General features: G+C 40.1%; 1 protein-coding gene across 2 annotated transcripts in view; it reads left to right on the top strand.

Moving 5' to 3' along the window:
• PPP1R14C (protein phosphatase 1 regulatory inhibitor subunit 14C) overlaps positions 1-14,921 on the top strand; it is a 53,638-nt gene extending 38,717 nt beyond the window's left edge. Inside the window, exons 2-4 of one of the 2 annotated variants that reach the window (XM_027733868.2) lie at positions 1,014-1,097; positions 2,527-2,559; positions 13,586-14,921. In XM_027733868.2, the coding sequence (XP_027589669.1) occupies positions 1,014-1,097; positions 2,527-2,559; positions 13,586-13,660 (192 nt within the window). In that variant the 3' untranslated portion in view covers positions 13,661-14,921. Of the gene's footprint in view, positions 1-1,013; positions 1,098-2,526; positions 2,560-13,585 lie in introns of those variants that run through there. The other variant, XR_003543157.2, reaches the window with a different exon arrangement.
• The last annotated feature ends 2,413 nt before the right edge of the window (positions 14,922-17,334 follow it).

Here is a 17,334-nt window from a genome sequence, read left to right as displayed (position 1 = left end):
GTCTGTATCATTAGGTTAGAAACTCCCTTTTTGCCAGATTGCATTACAATAACTAGTGTCTTTGATTCAGCTCAACTAATGTCCATGCTTCCTTTCTAAACCTGCTAACTGGGCAAAGAGTGTTCTTTGGGTATTTTTATTCATTGGGTCTAACAGCCTGTGCAACTCCGCTATCGTGTTCCTACACGTGTTCCTACACACTTTCCTTCAGAGATGGGGAGTGGGGAACTTAATCATCCAACTTCTGTCCTTCCTTCTCACACTCAAAAAGATGTTGAACAGTTGGCATTTTAGCTGGAGTTTCTGATACAGGTAGTTGTTTGCTACCTTGGTGTTTAACTTCTGTTAGATTAACTGGAGCTAACTTGTTATTTTCCTTGCTAATATTTGGTCTCATCTTTTATCCAGTAGAAAAGTAATTTTAAGAGATGGTGGCTTGATTCCTTGCTCCCAGGCTAGGAATAAGTGTTACCTGGGGCAGTTGCGTGTGGGTGGAGGAATTTTAAGAAAAATTATCTAAAATACTCTATGCCTTAAACTTTGTGCTCCACTGCAGACACTGAAAATCTGAGCTCTTCTGATAGGCCATGTATGTCGTCCTTGTAAGCCAGCTTTAAGCAAGGGAGATCTTCCACGGTGTTAACAAAATAAGCAGTTCAATCAAGAATGCTTTCAAAGCAATTTTGTGCCCTGGTGCAGCTGTTATCTACTTCCTCTTCCCTGACTACTTCATCCTCTTGTCCAGTACTGTGAGAATAGCATGACTTGTGCTGCTGGGTGTGAGTTAGTAACACAGCTCTTGGCTGTGAGTGAAGGGTTGCTTAAGAGCCATCACTTCCCGTGTGACTGAGGCTTGACCTTCTGCTGGCCTGGGAGCAAGGAATCAAGCCACCATCCCTTACTGATTTCCTTGTCTGGCTCCAGGAAGATGGGTTTGTGTGCTATCACTATGCTGCTTTTGAGGTTAGTTAAAGGATAGATCTATGAACTAAGTGGGTATTTTTTCTTTTCAGGAAGAAGAGATGCCAGAAGTAGAAATTGACATTGATGACCTTCTTGATGCGGCCAATGAAGAGGAGAGAGCTCTCAAATTACAGGTAGTATTTTATAATTTTAAATCAGAATGGGGCTGAAGTAATGCATCTGGATCCACATCTTGTGTTTGATTGAATCCACTGTAAGTGTAGAATTAGAACTGAGAGATTCTTAGGTCTGAGCTTAGCATAATCCACTAGACTGTTCAAAGGTAATCAAAATCCTTTTAGATAAAAAATTTCTGGAAGATAGGTGATAACAGGAGTAAATAAAAGTTCAAAGAATCCAGTATTATAGGGAAATATGCTAAGCCATATAAGCCTCATTCTAATTTGTACAAATATAAAAAATAAAGAACAGAAAACATAGAAAAATAAAGAACAGTCACATAGGAAAAATTATATGGCCGAGAGTCAGTTATGATGGCCAGATAGTTTCTTTCAGCAGCAGAAACATACATGCATGTGTATACAGACCAAAAATATTCCCTTGTCCTTAGACTATTGGCAATTACTTCTCTGTCTATGCTAGCTAGAAATTGTAACTCATCAAGCTACCTTGAAGTAACCTGTAAAAAGCTTGAGGAAAGGTAAGATGGTCAGGAACAGGAATTAATAGGGAAATTCAAAAGGAGTTTGCTGAAATGACACAGTTCAAAACAGCTCTCTAATTCTTTGAATCCTCTGTGAGGTAGAAGTTAATGAACGGAAGAATGAGAGGGAGAAGAAAAGAAATATAATTGTCTTAATATCTATCTATCTATCTATCTATCTATCTATCTATCTATCTATCTATCTATCTAAATCAAGGTGTAAAACCAATATGAAGGGTCTCTGTTTATAATCTTTTCAGACGCATTGCTAAAAGGAAAACTGTTCCAGAGTCGTGGTTTGCCCTCAGCTTCTTCTGCGAGGTGACTAATGTGGTGCTTAGATGTAGCACATTTGATTTGAGTGCCTGTTGGCACCCTTTCTCAGTGCCCACTGGCCAGCCACAGAGATGTGGGGCGTGGCCCTGGGCTGTTCACTGAGTATTCATTAATAGCTTTGCTGCTTCTGTTTAAACTAGCTGCAGCAGATCCCCTGCTAGGAATGCCCTGCTAGGAATAATTGCCTGTATTTCTGCATTAGAAAAACTCTGGTGCCCTCAGAGAAAGCTGCCTTTCACATTTCTGTTGCTGGAAGAAATGTTCTTGGATTCTCCTCCTCTTCTCATTTTTTTTTTTTTTTTTTTTTTTTTGGAGAGAGGGGTTTTGTAACTTCCTACCTGGGGGAAGAAACCATTATTTCTCTCCTGTTGCAAATCATTCTGATCCAACTAGAAAGCAAAGATAACTTCTTATAACACTTGCTTTTCAGTAGCATCTTTATTCAGTGATTCCTGGTTCTTGCTCCTTTTCTTTCCCCCCATCTTGTCAGGTTTCATACTGTGATTTGTTTATGTTCACTGTTATTCTCTATGGGAACTGACTCTTTCATATTTTGCTTCTAGGAAACTCTTGTAGATTGCTACAAACCAACAGAGGTAAAAGACTTTTCTTAAATACTATTCACGTGTGGAAACTGTAGCTATGTTCAAGATAAAGTAACTTTATTTTTATAGTTATGATAAAATTATTAGAAGAATGTTAATGGTAGCTGATGGACTTGGGGCTTTATATCCTGGAAATGTTTGTGCCCTGTCCCTTAGCTACAGTAGGAACATGATTTTGCCTTGTGGAGGAACTGCTGGTTATTCCAGCTGAAGTATCAATAATGTCTTCTGTAATGTCCATACTGACTATACGGATACTTAAACCTGTCATGTGATAGAAAAACTAAACAATTCTCATCAGATGGTTAAAATATTTGCATGATAGACTGTGCTCTTCAATCTGAAAACACTTAATTTTATCTCTGACAGTAAAATTTTTTATTCTGAGGACTGTTATGCAGATATGCAGCTTGGCTAATTGTATTTGTGAGTGGACTTAAATAGAATTGTGGGATAACCTGAACTAGCAGGATTTAGTTACTCAGCTTTCAACTTGCATATCTATTAATGTGTGTTACGATCTGCTTAAATATTGCAGAAAGAACTTTTAGATTCAAATATTCCCTTGAGCAAAATTAAAACTCATACAAGTTATCTGTTGATACCAAAACTGTTTTTATTAGTTGCTAAGAGATGCAAAAAGAAAGAGGAAAAAATAAGAAAAGGTTAGAAAATGCTAAGATTACTTTTAGAAGCAGAGAAAAGATTACCACCAAAAACTACCTTTGTATCCGAGCTGGTCTGTAGGGGGGGGAGAGAGAGAAGCAGTTTTTGCCTTTTTTTTTCTCCGGTCTCTGCCACCTTAGATGTTATCTCTTTAGCTGCAGGGAGTCTTAGTTCTCTGGAATGCAGCCAGGATGTGGGCCTCTCCGCTGCTCATGCAGTTCACACCGGGCAGCCCCAGACCGTGCAGAGGTCTAGGTCTGCACCTCTCGGCCCTCAGAAATATGGTCAGGGTGGAAAAACTCACGTGGGTAGCACGGTGGGTCTCAGTCCACTTCAAGACGGCAGAAGTCCAGTCTCTGGTGACGGCAGGCAGCTTACGGTGGCAGAAGAAAAGGTGAGGGCGAGGCGGAGAAGAGATTTTTAGCTGTTATAGTCAACTCTCTTTCTCACTCCTCTTTCCTTGCTTTTCCCAAATTTCTGTTCGTCTTTTATAGTATTCAAAGGAGGTTGTGTGTGGTTTCTTGGCACGTAGCTCTATTCAGATGTTCGCAGAGATATGATAACCATGAACAATACCAGGATCTTTTGGCAGGAAAACTCCAGTGGGAAAATCCTGGTGAGAACTTCTGGTGGAAAACTGACACAGAAGTTTTGGTAGGAAGTTTTTGACAGGCAGAAACAATGGCAAAACATAATTTTTGGCATTTGCATGTTATCTGTCTGTTACAATGTGTCCAGTGCCAATATAGCCTACTTCTCATATAGTAATGTGTGCTTACTAGGAAGAGTAAATATTGTAAAAAAACCTTGGACTCATTAAAAAAAAAATAAAATTCAAAAGTCGAGGTCATGGGTCAGTTTCTTGGTTCCATTTATAGAGTCAGTGCTTTCCCAGAAGCAGCTACTGCACAGTATTTAGTAGAGGGGGTGGCTTACAGGACTCCCCTAATCAGACACCTTTCAGCTGTGTGTGTCTAGTGGGTTGACCCTGGCCAGATACCAGGTACCCACTAAAGCTGCTCTCTCACTCCCCCTCTGCAACTGGACAGAGGAGAGAGCTAAAAAGAAAACAGCTAAGGATTCATGAGTAGAGATAAGAGCTAGGAGAGGTCAGTGACTGATTACCTTCATGGGCAAAACAAGACTCAAAGTGGGGATAGTACTTATATTTATTACTAACAGGATAAGAGCCAAAGAGTGAGAAATAAAACAGTCTTAAAAGCACCTTCCCCCCACCCCTCCTTCCTTCCATGTTCTCCCTCCTCCCCCTCAGTGGTGCAGGGGGACGGGGAATGGGGGTTGCAGTCAGTGGTTGTTTCTGCTGCTGCTCAAAGAGAGGAGTCCTTCCCCTGCTCCTGTGGGGTCCCTCCCGTGGGAGACAGTCCTTGATGGACCTCTGCCATGTGAGTCCATTCCTTGGGCAGCAGCTCCTCCCAAACTGCTGTCCCGTGGGTCACTCCTTCATGGGGTGCAGTCCTTCACAAATGAGCCATACCGACATGAGTCCCCGACAGGGGCCACAAGTCCTATTCGGGAAAAACCTGCTCCAGTGTGGGCTTCCCTCTCCATGGGCCGCAGGTCTCCTGCAGGACCCCGCTCCATCCTGGGACTCCCACGGGGTCACAGCCTCCTTCATGCATCCGCCTGCTCCAGCATGGGCTCCTCCATGGGCTGCAGGTGGGTCTCTGGACCCCGATGGTCCTCCATGGGCTGCAGGGGCACAGCTGTTCTACCATGGTCTGCACCACAGGCTGCAGGGGCCACAGCTCCAGTGCCTGGAGCACCTCCTGCCCCTCCTTCTGCACTGACCTTGGTGTCTACGTTGTTATTCCCATGTTCTCACTCTGCTCTTCCCTGGCTGGAATTTCTTCTGCGCAACAATCTTCTTTTCTTAAATATGTTATCGTAGAGGCGTTACTATTACTCCTGATTGGCTCAGCCTTGGCCAGCGGCAGGAAGTCCATCCTGGAGCCGGCTGGCATTGGCTCCACGGAACAGGGGAAGCTTCTAGCAGCTTCTAACAGAAGCCACGGCAGTAGCCCCCCCCCCACCCCGCTACCAAAACCCGGCCACAGAAACCCACTACAGCATGACTAGAAGCCAGGCCTTAGGTTCTTGAAACAAGGCTGCATATAGGTTGGTTCTTCTGTAATGTCTGCATCTGTTACCATATAAAGTACTGGGGCTGAAGGATAGTCAGACTGTCAGGAAGAACCACTGGGTGGTTGAATAGGCACTTCCCAATCCATCAGATACTTTCTTCAAGGCCTTTTCATTTTTATTGATTCCTATGGTAGAGTGGGGAAATTCTCCATAATTGTTATTATAGTTGCTGGTACAAACTTCTTGACAGTGCAGAGAATTCACCCGGAAAGACTTACATGATAACGCATGTGTAGCTTGATCTGTGTTGTACCTTGGTTTCTTTACAGCAGATAACACACATCTCCCATTGTGCAGATGCCATAATGCCAAGTCTTCAGATGTCTCACTGTAGTAATGCTACACTATAGATGACTCCTGTCAGCCTCCTCCAGCCTTCTCTAAGCAAGTGCAATTGAACCTTGGTGGCTCTTCTTAAGATAGGTGTGAAGGCTGATAGGGCATGTGGAGCCTGACATGACTCTTCTCGGTCATGACCAGGTGGTAGGAACAGGTTACCAAGAGTTTAACAGTTATTCATATGCTAACCTCTTATCTCTGTGTTATCTGAAGGCAGATGAAGAAAGCAGAGACTCATATAATTACTCTTCTTCCTTCTTCATTGAACGTGTAATGTGAAACTTGACATAATGCAAGGACAAATTCAGAGAGCTGATAAGGGTACATGACAGATGTTAGTGAGTTTTTCACTGGAAACCTTGGTCATAGACCTACAGGAAATACTTGTGCCATGCTGGCAAATTAAGTTGTCATGGCAGTTCATAGGAAAAAACATCCTGGACACATGTGCTTAACTGCCCTCAAGGCACTTGGCTGAGGGTGAGATTTTAATACTGAAGTGGTGACTTTCTTCTTCAGTCATCTGCTGTTGGGATGGAGGCAGCTCCCTTACCTGGGAGAATATTCATCTTCCTTGACAATCTTTTGAGACAGCCAAGTTGAGAGGAGTACTTAATCCACTCTTCTGTTAGGATAGTTGCCAAAATGAGTGTCACTTCCCAGCAGCAGCTTTTCTTCATCTATGGCATGTAATACTGCATGTCTGCTAACTAAGGCCACTTAAAAATAGAGATTTTTAACATGCCATGTGTGGACTAAGAACAGCCTTTAAGTTGGCTTAAAATTGCTATATGAGGATCCACACTTCACCTAGAAAATCTGCAATCCTTTTATATTTGCAGACCATTCAAAACTATTAAGGTAATTGGCTTGTGAAAGAATTTTTAGAAGATTTGTGGAGAATGGATATGAGCTGATGGAATTTATCCTGACCAATCAAATACAGGCAGTCAAGCACATTAGGTTTTTTATCATCAAGAGTAATATAGTTTGCAAAAGGCAGTAATTACTAACTGGGGAAAAAGTTATGTAATATGATGTCTCTGGTATTCAAACATAAAGAAAAATAGTAGAGGCAGAAAGCTTAATAACTTGAAGCTCTTATCCCGTCTGTTAAAAAATACCTCCAAGCCTGCAAATGTATATCTTAAGTCAGTTTTGCTTAGTACCTTCCATTTAGACTAAAAGTTTAGGAAAGACTGAGGCATTTTTGCATGTATTCTGGATTGACTTGTCATCAGAGGAAACAGAGTTCACCAGGTCACTTGAAAGATAGAAAGAACTCTGAGCCTCTTTAATAATTAAGTCAAATATAAAAGCTGACTGTAACTTATGAGGAACTGTTATGAAACCTTTATTCTAATGGAAATATAGCTAGACTGTTGAATGTGCTCTAAAATGTTAAAAGCTTTTCTAAGGTAGCAGTTATGGCTGTTTTAATTTGCATGGAAATATGCTTAATGTGGGAACTTTGTGTAAAGAGTCCTGCATACTAATTTCAGGGGTATGGTATCTGGTAAATCAGTACCATAACCAAATTTTGGATCTGAACTTTTGTGGCTGAAGAGTAGCAGGTAGCAGCAGCATCCTCCTGCATCATCCGTGTGCCAGAGCAGCCAGTTCTTCATTCGGTCCCATGCATCGCCTGTGGAACCTTTTTCAAGTTGCTGTCTCAGTTCTGTCTATATGATGGAGAATTTTAATGTAGATCACAGGGAATTTCAAGTCTCACGTTAGCAGAGTAACAAAGAAATTTAAATATAATCTTCAGTCCTGATGATAAGGTTTAGATACTCGACAATAGACTTTTATTTAGGATAGGAAGACTGTTGTGGTTGTGAAATCAATGAGGTTTTTTTAAGACATATGCTTTGAAGAAGGCTGACTAAATCTGTGTTACTATATCTCTGCTATTGGTAGCAGCAAAGCCACTCATTTAGACTGGGCTTTGCAGAAAATCTGAAATATTTGTGGTCAATGTGAATTATAGCTTCCGCTGGTGGGACTGCCAAAGTGATGACAGAAGAAATTACAAGGAGACTCTTAAACTACTATGGGAGGGAAATCCAATGAATGGGCAATTTTTATGCTGACTCCAAAAGATGCAGCTGAGCAACACAATGGCTGCAGATGATGAATGTTTTAAGAGAACTGGATAAATTAGATTTGCAGTTTATTTACTTCTTTCTTTTCTTATGGAAATATACAAAGCTTCAGATGAATGGGCTGGAGAGCTCTCTCATTCAATCAGGATTAAATCTATCCAGATCATTTTGTTAGTACAATTCTTCACTCAGTGCAAAATGAGAGAAATCAGAGATGAAGTTGCATCATTAAAGAAAGTTGCATTGCTGGGAACTTTGAATTAATATTGATTTTCAATAGGATTTGCAAACAAACTATGTTGAATTGTTGTGCATATTTTTTGGAAAACTTAGGCAGAGATTTAAGTCATTGACTACTCAATTACTATTTCAGCAGCTTTTAAAACTTCATTTTGAAAAACATAGAGATGCATTTGCTTAACTATGTATTTTGCAAAGTTTAATTCCTAGTTGGAGCAAATGACAGGCTTGTGATGCAGCTTTCTAGAGTGGTCTAGGCACTGTGGATTTAAAGCTAAAACCTGTTTTGTTCAGATAACATATGTATTTAGTATGCAGGCATGAGTAGAAAGCTCAGTGTCTCTGAAATAGAACCCCAAAACTTTTGAAGGATTGTATATTTATTTTTGGTACTACTATATAATGAGTTATTTCAAGTTATTGTTACTACTTGTTTTTTCAATGTAATTGCAAGGCAGCCATATGTAGGATAGCCATTTGAAGCAATAGTCACTATAGATGTGTCCTAAAGCCTCAGTGCAGTGTATGGCCTTACATCTGGGTAAGCCTAGGAACTCACAGAGATCAGCTGCAGGGCAGCTGAATGGGTGGTAAATTATTAAGTCACAGTAACTGTATTATTTGCCCATTTTACTTGAAATCAAATAGGACAATTTGTAGAGAAAAAAGGTTAAGAATCATGCATATTTAAAAGCAATGCAGATGGAGGCATTTCTAGTAAAACATGATTTCTTGTTCACCCATTTGACCACTGAATTCAGTGAGCTAAAACTCTTTATGTGGCTGCTGAGATTTGCCCTATATTGTACTACAGTGTTGGAGGGAATTAATCTTTTATGTTTTCATTTCTGCAAGTACTTCTAACAACTAATAAATACCCACAGCAATATTCCTCCAAGAATGGAGGAGCAAACAGTGACTTGGCAAGAATAAGCTTGTTTACATGCTGCCAAATTGGAAAATAACTGGACTGCAGGTCTTTACCATGGCTAAGCTTTGTGGTATGTAGTTAGTGCCTTGTACAAGGCTCAATGAGAGCCTAAATTGCTGCATATTGTTGTTTTCACTGCATATTGTTGTCCTCTGGACACTGATGGTGCTGTGGCCTCACTGGAGAGGGCGTATTGATGGGATAGTTCAGTGAGGCTACAGACGTGCTGCACTGGTTCTTGCTAATAGAAGGCAGCTTCTGGTCCTGTTCTCCCAAAACAACTGTGTCTCGTCAGTTTTCTTCTTTCTGTACAACTGGCTTCAGGTTTGAGCCTGTGTGGAAAGGAGGATGTTTTGCAGTAGGTAGTGTTCCTTCTTCTTCTTCCTCCTTCCCACCCCCACCTGTCCCCTTTTCACATTCAGATGGCGCTTTTTTTTCTTTTTTTTTAAAAGTAATTATTTAATTTCTTCCACAGGTAGCTGTGGGATTGCTCTCCAGGCTGACTTTAGTTTTTACATCCAACCAATCGGGCCATCTCCAAGAAATAGCCTTGGGCAAATAGTTAAGAAAATTTTGATTTTTGACTTGGCTGCAGGGAAGTAAAGCTGTGAAGAAGGAAAGCAAAGCTGTGAAGGAAAGCTGACTTAGGATTCATTTCATGCTCTAGTGAAGCAGGTGGACTAGAAACTCTAAATTTTAGTCTAAGAACTAGTCCTACTACATGTGAACTGTTTGTGGAAGAGAAACCTGGAGAGACAGAGTCTAATTAGTTTCCAGAATTAATTGGAAGACTCGAATAGAAAGCCTGGAATTCATTGTTGGGCAAATGACCTCATTAAAACAATGAGTCACACCACCAAAGTAGAGAGGTGATTTCCTCCCCTTTCCTGAATTATCATTTCACCTTTGTCATCTTTTGTTTTGGTTTTTTTTGCCTAAGGCTGAATATAGATGAGTTCAAATGAACTGTAGATTTAGTCTCTGTCTCTCATTTAAATTTGCCTTTAGAATTAGAAAGATGTCTTCTAGAAACAATAATTTAGTATTATAAATTAACAGGATTCTCAGTACTTGTAACAAGGGTATCTCCTTGCAGAATATCTGTAAAAAGAATTGAAACCAAGTTTGTGTAGACTTTTGCTTGTTTAAAGAAAAATTATTTTTTATTTTATTTACCAATGTACAAAGTGCTGCTGTGGGATTTTTATTCTGTTAAAAGTGGATGTAGCCTGTGTATTCCTGACTGTAACTCTCCAAGGAATAATAGGTTCTTGAATCTTTAGCTGAATTATTCTTGTATGTTTTTCAGCTCTGTGAATTAAATCAGTATAATAGGTAGATAATTCAACCTGTGTTACGGGACTACTTTTAACAAAGATTTGCACATGATCAACTTTCAGATACTAAATTTCAGCATATCTTGTTAAAGGGGATTTCAATAAAATGCTCTGTGTAAAATGATTTTTGTGTACAAGGTGGAGATAGATTTGTACATTAAGCCTTGACTCAAATGGCCACAAGTAACGAAACTGCAATTTTTGAGTGATGGCTAAAGGGGAAAAAAAAGGGTATTACTGTCATAAAGCAAACTTAGTAGTTATAAAGTGAAGGCTTATTGAAATGCTGTGAAGTCTCCTTTCCTGTCTCCATAAGGGAAAATGTACATCTTTTCCAGAATGCTGCCTTTCCTTGATGGAGAGCTGCAAAGCAGGAAAGGCAGAAGTGCACGAGAGCAGAACTGTGTTAATGACAGCCAGCTCCATGCAAGTGTCGGATGCAAAATGATACTTAAATCAGAAACGTGCTGAACCAGTGGTGTGGTTTGTGCACCCATGGGATGTGCACAACAGCCCTACTGCATTATGCAGAATGTCTGCCACGTACAAAATGCTCTTGTTGGGTTTTACTGTTTCATACTGCAGACCCTTATTTCAAGAAAAAATAGCTCCTGAGGGGTAAAGCATTGTAAATTATTATATATACTTCTTCAAATGAATGCTTGCTCTTCCTTAAGAATAGCTGCAGTTACCTCAGATCTGCTTAGGGGGTTGCCCCTACAGTGTGGTTTATTTTGGCAGCCCTAAGAAGTTTCCAGGTGGTGTCAAACTTGCCTGAAAACTTCAAGCAAATATCTTGTTTTGCAAAAGAAGGCACTTGTGATACCTCTTAAAAATATAAGGGGAGGAATTCCTCTCTTGCTTTAATGTCATATTGAAAAGCAACTGACCTGTGGCTATGTTTCATGTCTAAGGGAAACTTGCTCTGAACTCCCCTGAGAGAAAATGGACAGAGAAATGGCAGAAGTGCCTCCCATACAGTACCACAGATGTCCCTGTTCACTCTGCATATGCCCCTTCCTGTAAGGCTCTTACTTTCAACTTATTTGAAACTGTTGAACAGTTTCCAGTTGCAGTGTCTTGTTGCTGCCTTGATGGTGAATGAAGCTGGTATAGAGTATTTGTGACTTGAACAGAAAATAAAGCTTTTCAAAGGGAAGAACTGTACTTCTACCCATTCCTTCCCAAAGCTGTCTTAATCTGATGTTTTGGCATGGGAGTATAGGGGCTTTTTTATGGAAAGAGCTGTTGAAAGGCAATAATAATGGCCTTTTAAGATCACTTTAGGGCATTTATTTCTATAATGATTTTACTGCAGGGCTTTATTTAAGTTTGATAGTAAAAAATCCTCAAGTGTGTTTATATGTTTCAAGCAGCACCATGCCACATAGTTTGGCCTTATCTATCAGGTCTCTACAATGATGAAACGTTGAGACAACCAATGCAAAGTGCATTGAAAACTGTGAATTTTCAAAGTAAACATGTCTTCCTCATTTTTCTGATTTTTTGAGTGGAAAAGTACTGGATTCTGACAAGTTTAGAGTACACATTGTTGCAGTGGCTTGTGCCTATGTGAAAAAGCATAACTTCTAGAGGGTAGAGGGGGAGAATTTGGGGTCTTAACAAATCTGTTTTTCTGGTCATCTCTTTAGGCTATCTATCTGTCCAGATGGGAAGCATGGTATTAATATACATAGATGTATTCCTGAACTGGCCTTGGCTTATTTCAGGGGTGGAGGCCCAAATATCAAAGGTTCTTAGTGAGTGTTTGTAGACCACAGTAAGGTGTATGCTGCTCTGCCTTTGCTGCTGTTAGTTTCAGCCACAGGTAGTGTAGGTGCAATGATAACCATGATGCAGCAGCACATGCAGCTCACTATAAAGAAGTGTAAAAGGTCAGGAAAGGAAATTGCTTTCTTGGGATGATACATGCTAGGATTGTGGTCCCACTAGAAAAACCTAGCATATTTCTCAAGTTAAAATACACATTTACAGAGACTTTCCTTATGCAAAGTGTAGTACCCGGATAATATAATTTTCTGTGTGACCTTTTTTGAGAGGTACTGTGTTGTCATTTAGGTGGTAACTTTGTTCACTGGAATTTTTAGCTTCAAGCATTCAGACAAGAAGTCATGCTTTTTATCATAGAATGATCTGGGTTGGAAGGCACCTTAAAGAGCATCTAGTTTGACCCCCTGCCAAGGGCAGGGACAACTTCCACTAGACCAGGTTGCTCAAAGCCCTATCCAACCTGGCTTTTCACTTCAACCTGACTGACAAAATCCATAATTACATTCCCTGTTTGTAGCTAACAGCTTTCATATACAGTACTGTGGGTAAATATTATTTTCCTAGTGTGACAGTAAGGAGATGATTTAGCTTTTAATGCATCTACAGTTACCATCAGAAATTGTATACCAAAAGAATTTCAGATAGTGATGCAACTCTGTAAGCTTCTGTTCTCACACAAACTGAATTGGTTTGGGGTTTTTTGGGGGGGGGATGAGAGTGGGTTTGTTTATTTGCTTGGTTGTTTTTTTGTGTGCCGGTTTGGGTTTGATTTTGGGTTTTTTTTGTTTGGTTTAGGGTTTGTTTTTGTTTTGTTTTGTTTTTCCAGTGTCATTCACTTAGCTCCGCAACCAGTTTCGCCCATCATAAGCCAGTGGTACTACCTCTGGCTCCTTGTTCCTGCCTTGCCTCCCTCAGTGTTAGTGTGGGCTGAGTGGTGAGCCTGGTCAGAGGGCTGAGCCAGCTTAGAAAGTAGCAAGGGAAGAGGAAAAATAGCCGAATTTTTAGCCATATCTTCTTTCTGTTACAGCTGAGTATGCAGCCAACCAAAATACTAGTGCCGGCAGGTGAAGTGGCTAAAGAAACACCTCTGTTGGCAGGAGTGCTGATTTCTGTGCAGGCTTAGGCTGTGAAAGTCTACTTTGACTGTTTACATTGTATCCAACCATAGATTTTGCTTCATTCAATAGTTGGTAGAAGGCCCTGTGTGGCAAAAGCCTGAAAGATGGTTAAAAACTGAGCCAGCACACTCACAAGGAAAAACTAATTGTTCACACCTCTGCTGGGTGATGAGGATATGCTTATAAAGTTTCTGATGATCAGACCAGAGAAATTCTAGCTTAGCAGTAAAAGCTTAAATAAAAATGTATAGTTTGCTTTCTAAAAAGTGTCAATCATGGTATTATGGGATCATTAAAATTACTCATATTTTCTATTTTTTCCCCTAGGAATTTATCAAAGAGCTGCTAACTCGGATAAGAGGAATGAGGAAACTCAGTCCCCCTCAAAAGAAGAGTATATAAATAACTTGAAGTAGTAGCACTCTGTAAAAGACATGGCAAGGGAAACAGGACTTTGAATACAAGACCTTTATTAAAATAATTGTCTTTCTCCACAACTTCTTTGATTTTATTCAGTTTCGACTCAAGGAATTTCTTTTGTGTGTTTTAAGGGTTCTTTTTTAAGTGTCAAATTTTTTTTATCAAAAATATCAACAATTTGGATGCTGCTCAACTTCCAACTGAGGATTACTGAAGCAAGTGAAGAATCCAAGAGTTAGTGATGAGGGGCAGCAAGCCTATGTGTTGAATCAGAAGATCTTGTAAATTTACAGAGCTAGGAGACTTCTCCTTGCAACTAGTTGGATAACGTTTCTTAAGTTGGTTGTACATTTGACTCATGGATGTCCAGTTTCTTGTGCTTGTCTGTACATAAATTTTAAAGTGGGTTGTGAATACTGTTTCACATGGATGGAAGGAAAGGTTTGTTATAGTAAATTATTTAAATGGTGGTTATTGCAAATTTGCTACCAGAAGGTACTAATTTAGATTACTAAAATAAGTGCTCCCATTTTTCTAAATACCCTTAAAGCAACCCAGTGAAGAATTTTATCATATCTCCTTATTCAGACTGCAGCATATGAAAATTGGGAATTTTAAGGACTTAATGTGTAGACTTAAAAGTTATTTGATTGACTTTGATGCTTTGCCAGGATCACGTCCTCTTCACCTCATGGTGTCTTGGAGCCGTGCTAACCTATACTGAATAAGGGCCTGGAGTGATATCTAGAGAAATGTCCATCACCACTTAAAAGCTGCTTCAGGCTGGGGGAAAGGCAGTGATACCAAAATGAATTGCAAGTACTGTATTGCATTTAATGATGTGGTCTTAATCAAATGCAGATTCCTCTCTTATAAAGGTAGGCAAAGAATAATACAGTTTTTGTTTATAGCTCTGCCCTGAGAAGTGGAGAGACTTCTTAACTTGGGTTCTCTTACTTGTAAAAGCAAGAACAGACAGAGATCCCTGCTCCCTTCTGAAAAATGTCCTAACTGGAATGTTTAATAAGCTACCATTTACTGGTAGGTGACACTAGTCAGACATTTTATATCAAGGGTGCTCTGAACATATTTTATTTTTCAAAAGAAGTACATGTTTGTGAATTTCATGTATACTGGCAAGCTTTTTTAATGTATTTAATTTTGTAATGTTTACCGATGATTTTATTTACCAGATATTTACTCAAATAAATGGAACAACTTGTGACTTGTTACATGTACACTTTACAAGACTACTGTTGCTGAGTAGGTTTGTAAATGGAATTGCTTGTCAAAAAGAGAAACCTGTGAGGTGGTAAGTACATGCGAACCCAGCTGTACTGACCCTTATTGGCTTTTAATGTGCCCAGTATCACTCAAACTCCTGTAACCTGATGCACAACTTCACTTTTGAAACTCTACTACAGATGAGGCCTTCCCTTCCTGTGCCTCAAGGGATACAAAACAGGGTGGAAAAAAAAGCTTGGAAATTCTTTCAGATAAATGCTGGTAAGTTCATGTAATTTTTTTCTGTCCACCAGAGGTGAGTGTAGGGGAGAGCTTACATGCTGTGACTCTCAGTTTTCTGCTGAAGGTATGGCAGAAGGGGGGTCTTTCAGCTGGAGGCATTCTACCTTTCTTCCATTATGCACCTTTCTGAATTCTCAAGAAATTCCAATGGCCCTCAGAAAAGGCTTGCCTGCAGCATTTTAAATTTAAATCTCATGTTTTGCTGAAGTTACAGTTTAGCTCTGGATTCCTAAAGAGTGACTGAACAAATTTTTTTGAAACTGTGAAATGAAATCAGTGCTTCAGGGAAATCAGAGAGAACCTGTGAATTCATCTGTTTTTGTGTTGGGATATCCAGCTGTTGTTGTCAACATTATCAGTGGGATGTCTTTGGTTCTGAAAGAGGCCCATGTGAATGATGTCTTGCCACAGGAAGACTGTCTCTCCTTGGTCTGTGCTCCTTGCAGAGGATCTCATGTAGCTAGATCTAAATGACCAAGTTTGTATAAACATCACCCTTTGAAGGAGAGAATGTTACAGGAAAAGCTTCAACTGCTGAGGTAAGGGGCCTTTTGTTAGATTTTTCACTCAACTCTGGAGGCAGGAATCGGTGGGGTTAGTAAAGAAGTCTTACTTACCAGCAAGCCTGATGTTTGAGTGGGCAAGTACTTTTGCTGGAAAACCTCTTGGTTTGTAAACCATTGAGAACCTTTTTTGAACTCCTGGGTTTAGTATGTCCAAAATTGGGAAAAACCTTTTGATTTGAGACTTGCTGTCAACTCTCAAGTTTAGAGTTTTGAACTGGAGTCTGAACTGTGTGCTTGTAGGTACTGTTCCCTGACTCATAAATTTATTCACATGCATTTGATACATGGGTGAAAAAACTGAGAGCATGTAATATACCTTTTCAAGTTCTGAGGTGGTTACAGCTGCTTACATTTTGCAGGTGGTATTTAGAAACAACCCAAAGTATGAACGATAAGAGTTCTAGCAATTTCAACATCCACAGATGCATTTTGTGACTTCACTAACAATTCCAAATATAACTTTTTTTTCCTTTATAATAATGGTGTGCAAAATCAGAAATGTGAATTAATCGCAACTGCACCAGTTCTTTCCTTTCCTACAGCAAAATACTATCCACAAGTATTTTTTCTTTCTGTTGTTTGACTAAAAGCTGCCCACCCAACTCTATGCATGACACATTTGTGTCTTTTGTCCTACTCATCTTGCACTGAAGTAGCAGTGGAAAGTAGTAGTCTACTCCTTCTAAAACCGGTAGGTTTGATGGTACACTTAGAAATGGTGAAGACTGGGACAGCACTTACTATTTTCTTGCCTTATGTAGATGGGACAAGTCACTACTGTGAAGAGCTTCCTCTCCTCCAGCTCCACGGATTTTGCTGTCTTACAAGTGTCAGTGAGCAAAACCAAGCTCTAGATAGCTTTTGTTTGCAGCTGGCCCGATTTTCCCAGGGACTTACAGGGTCTCATTCTTGCTAATTTTTACTTAATGGAGATACTCTTGGCCTTGGTGTAAGTGAGAAAAGAATTGACCCATTCACTAAACATTTAATTGTGCTTTATGTCTTTATACTGTGTGGGTGTTCTTGGCTTTGGGGCAATATTCAAGGGGCATATCAATAGCACACTGTTACTGAAACAACTTGAAGAGCCCAGGCTCTTCTCTGCCTTGGCTTTCACGAGAAAGGCCAAGTCTGGCTGCAATGAGAGCTTCCTCTGGGCTTTTTAAGTGAAAGGAATGAATGAAAGGAACTAACGTCCCTCCTTATAAATATGTAGTGAAGCTGAGGTTTTTGTTTTGGAATTGAAGTGCCTCTCCAGTGTACAAAGATCTCCTGCAAGAGCATGTTTTCCTGGGGTCTGCTTCATGGCATAATTAGCCTTTGCATGTTTTACAACAGGAGCTGACAGTGTGATGTCTCCCATGATTGCTCTTCCAGTTGGCTTAGAAAGAAGAGGAAAGTGCTTGTAATCATATTTAGTGTGCCTTATGAGGCTGCAGTGACTGGGTAGTGTATTCCTGTGGCACAGAAAAAGATGAGCCATTCATCTGCTGGTGTTGCTTTTGTTCCTTCACCCCAGCAGTGGGGTTTATTCCTAAAGTTGTCATGCATGCAGGGAACATG

Source organism: Pipra filicauda, unplaced genomic scaffold, assembly GCF_003945595.2.
Source record: "Pipra filicauda isolate LSUMZ 115617 unplaced genomic scaffold, ASM394559v2 scaffold42_size3861933_pilon, whole genome shotgun sequence".
Lineage (NCBI taxonomy): Eukaryota > Metazoa > Chordata > Aves > Passeriformes > Pipridae > Pipra > Pipra filicauda.
Note: the sequence above shows the minus strand (reverse complement) of the source record. Positions and strands in the feature narration are given on the sequence as shown.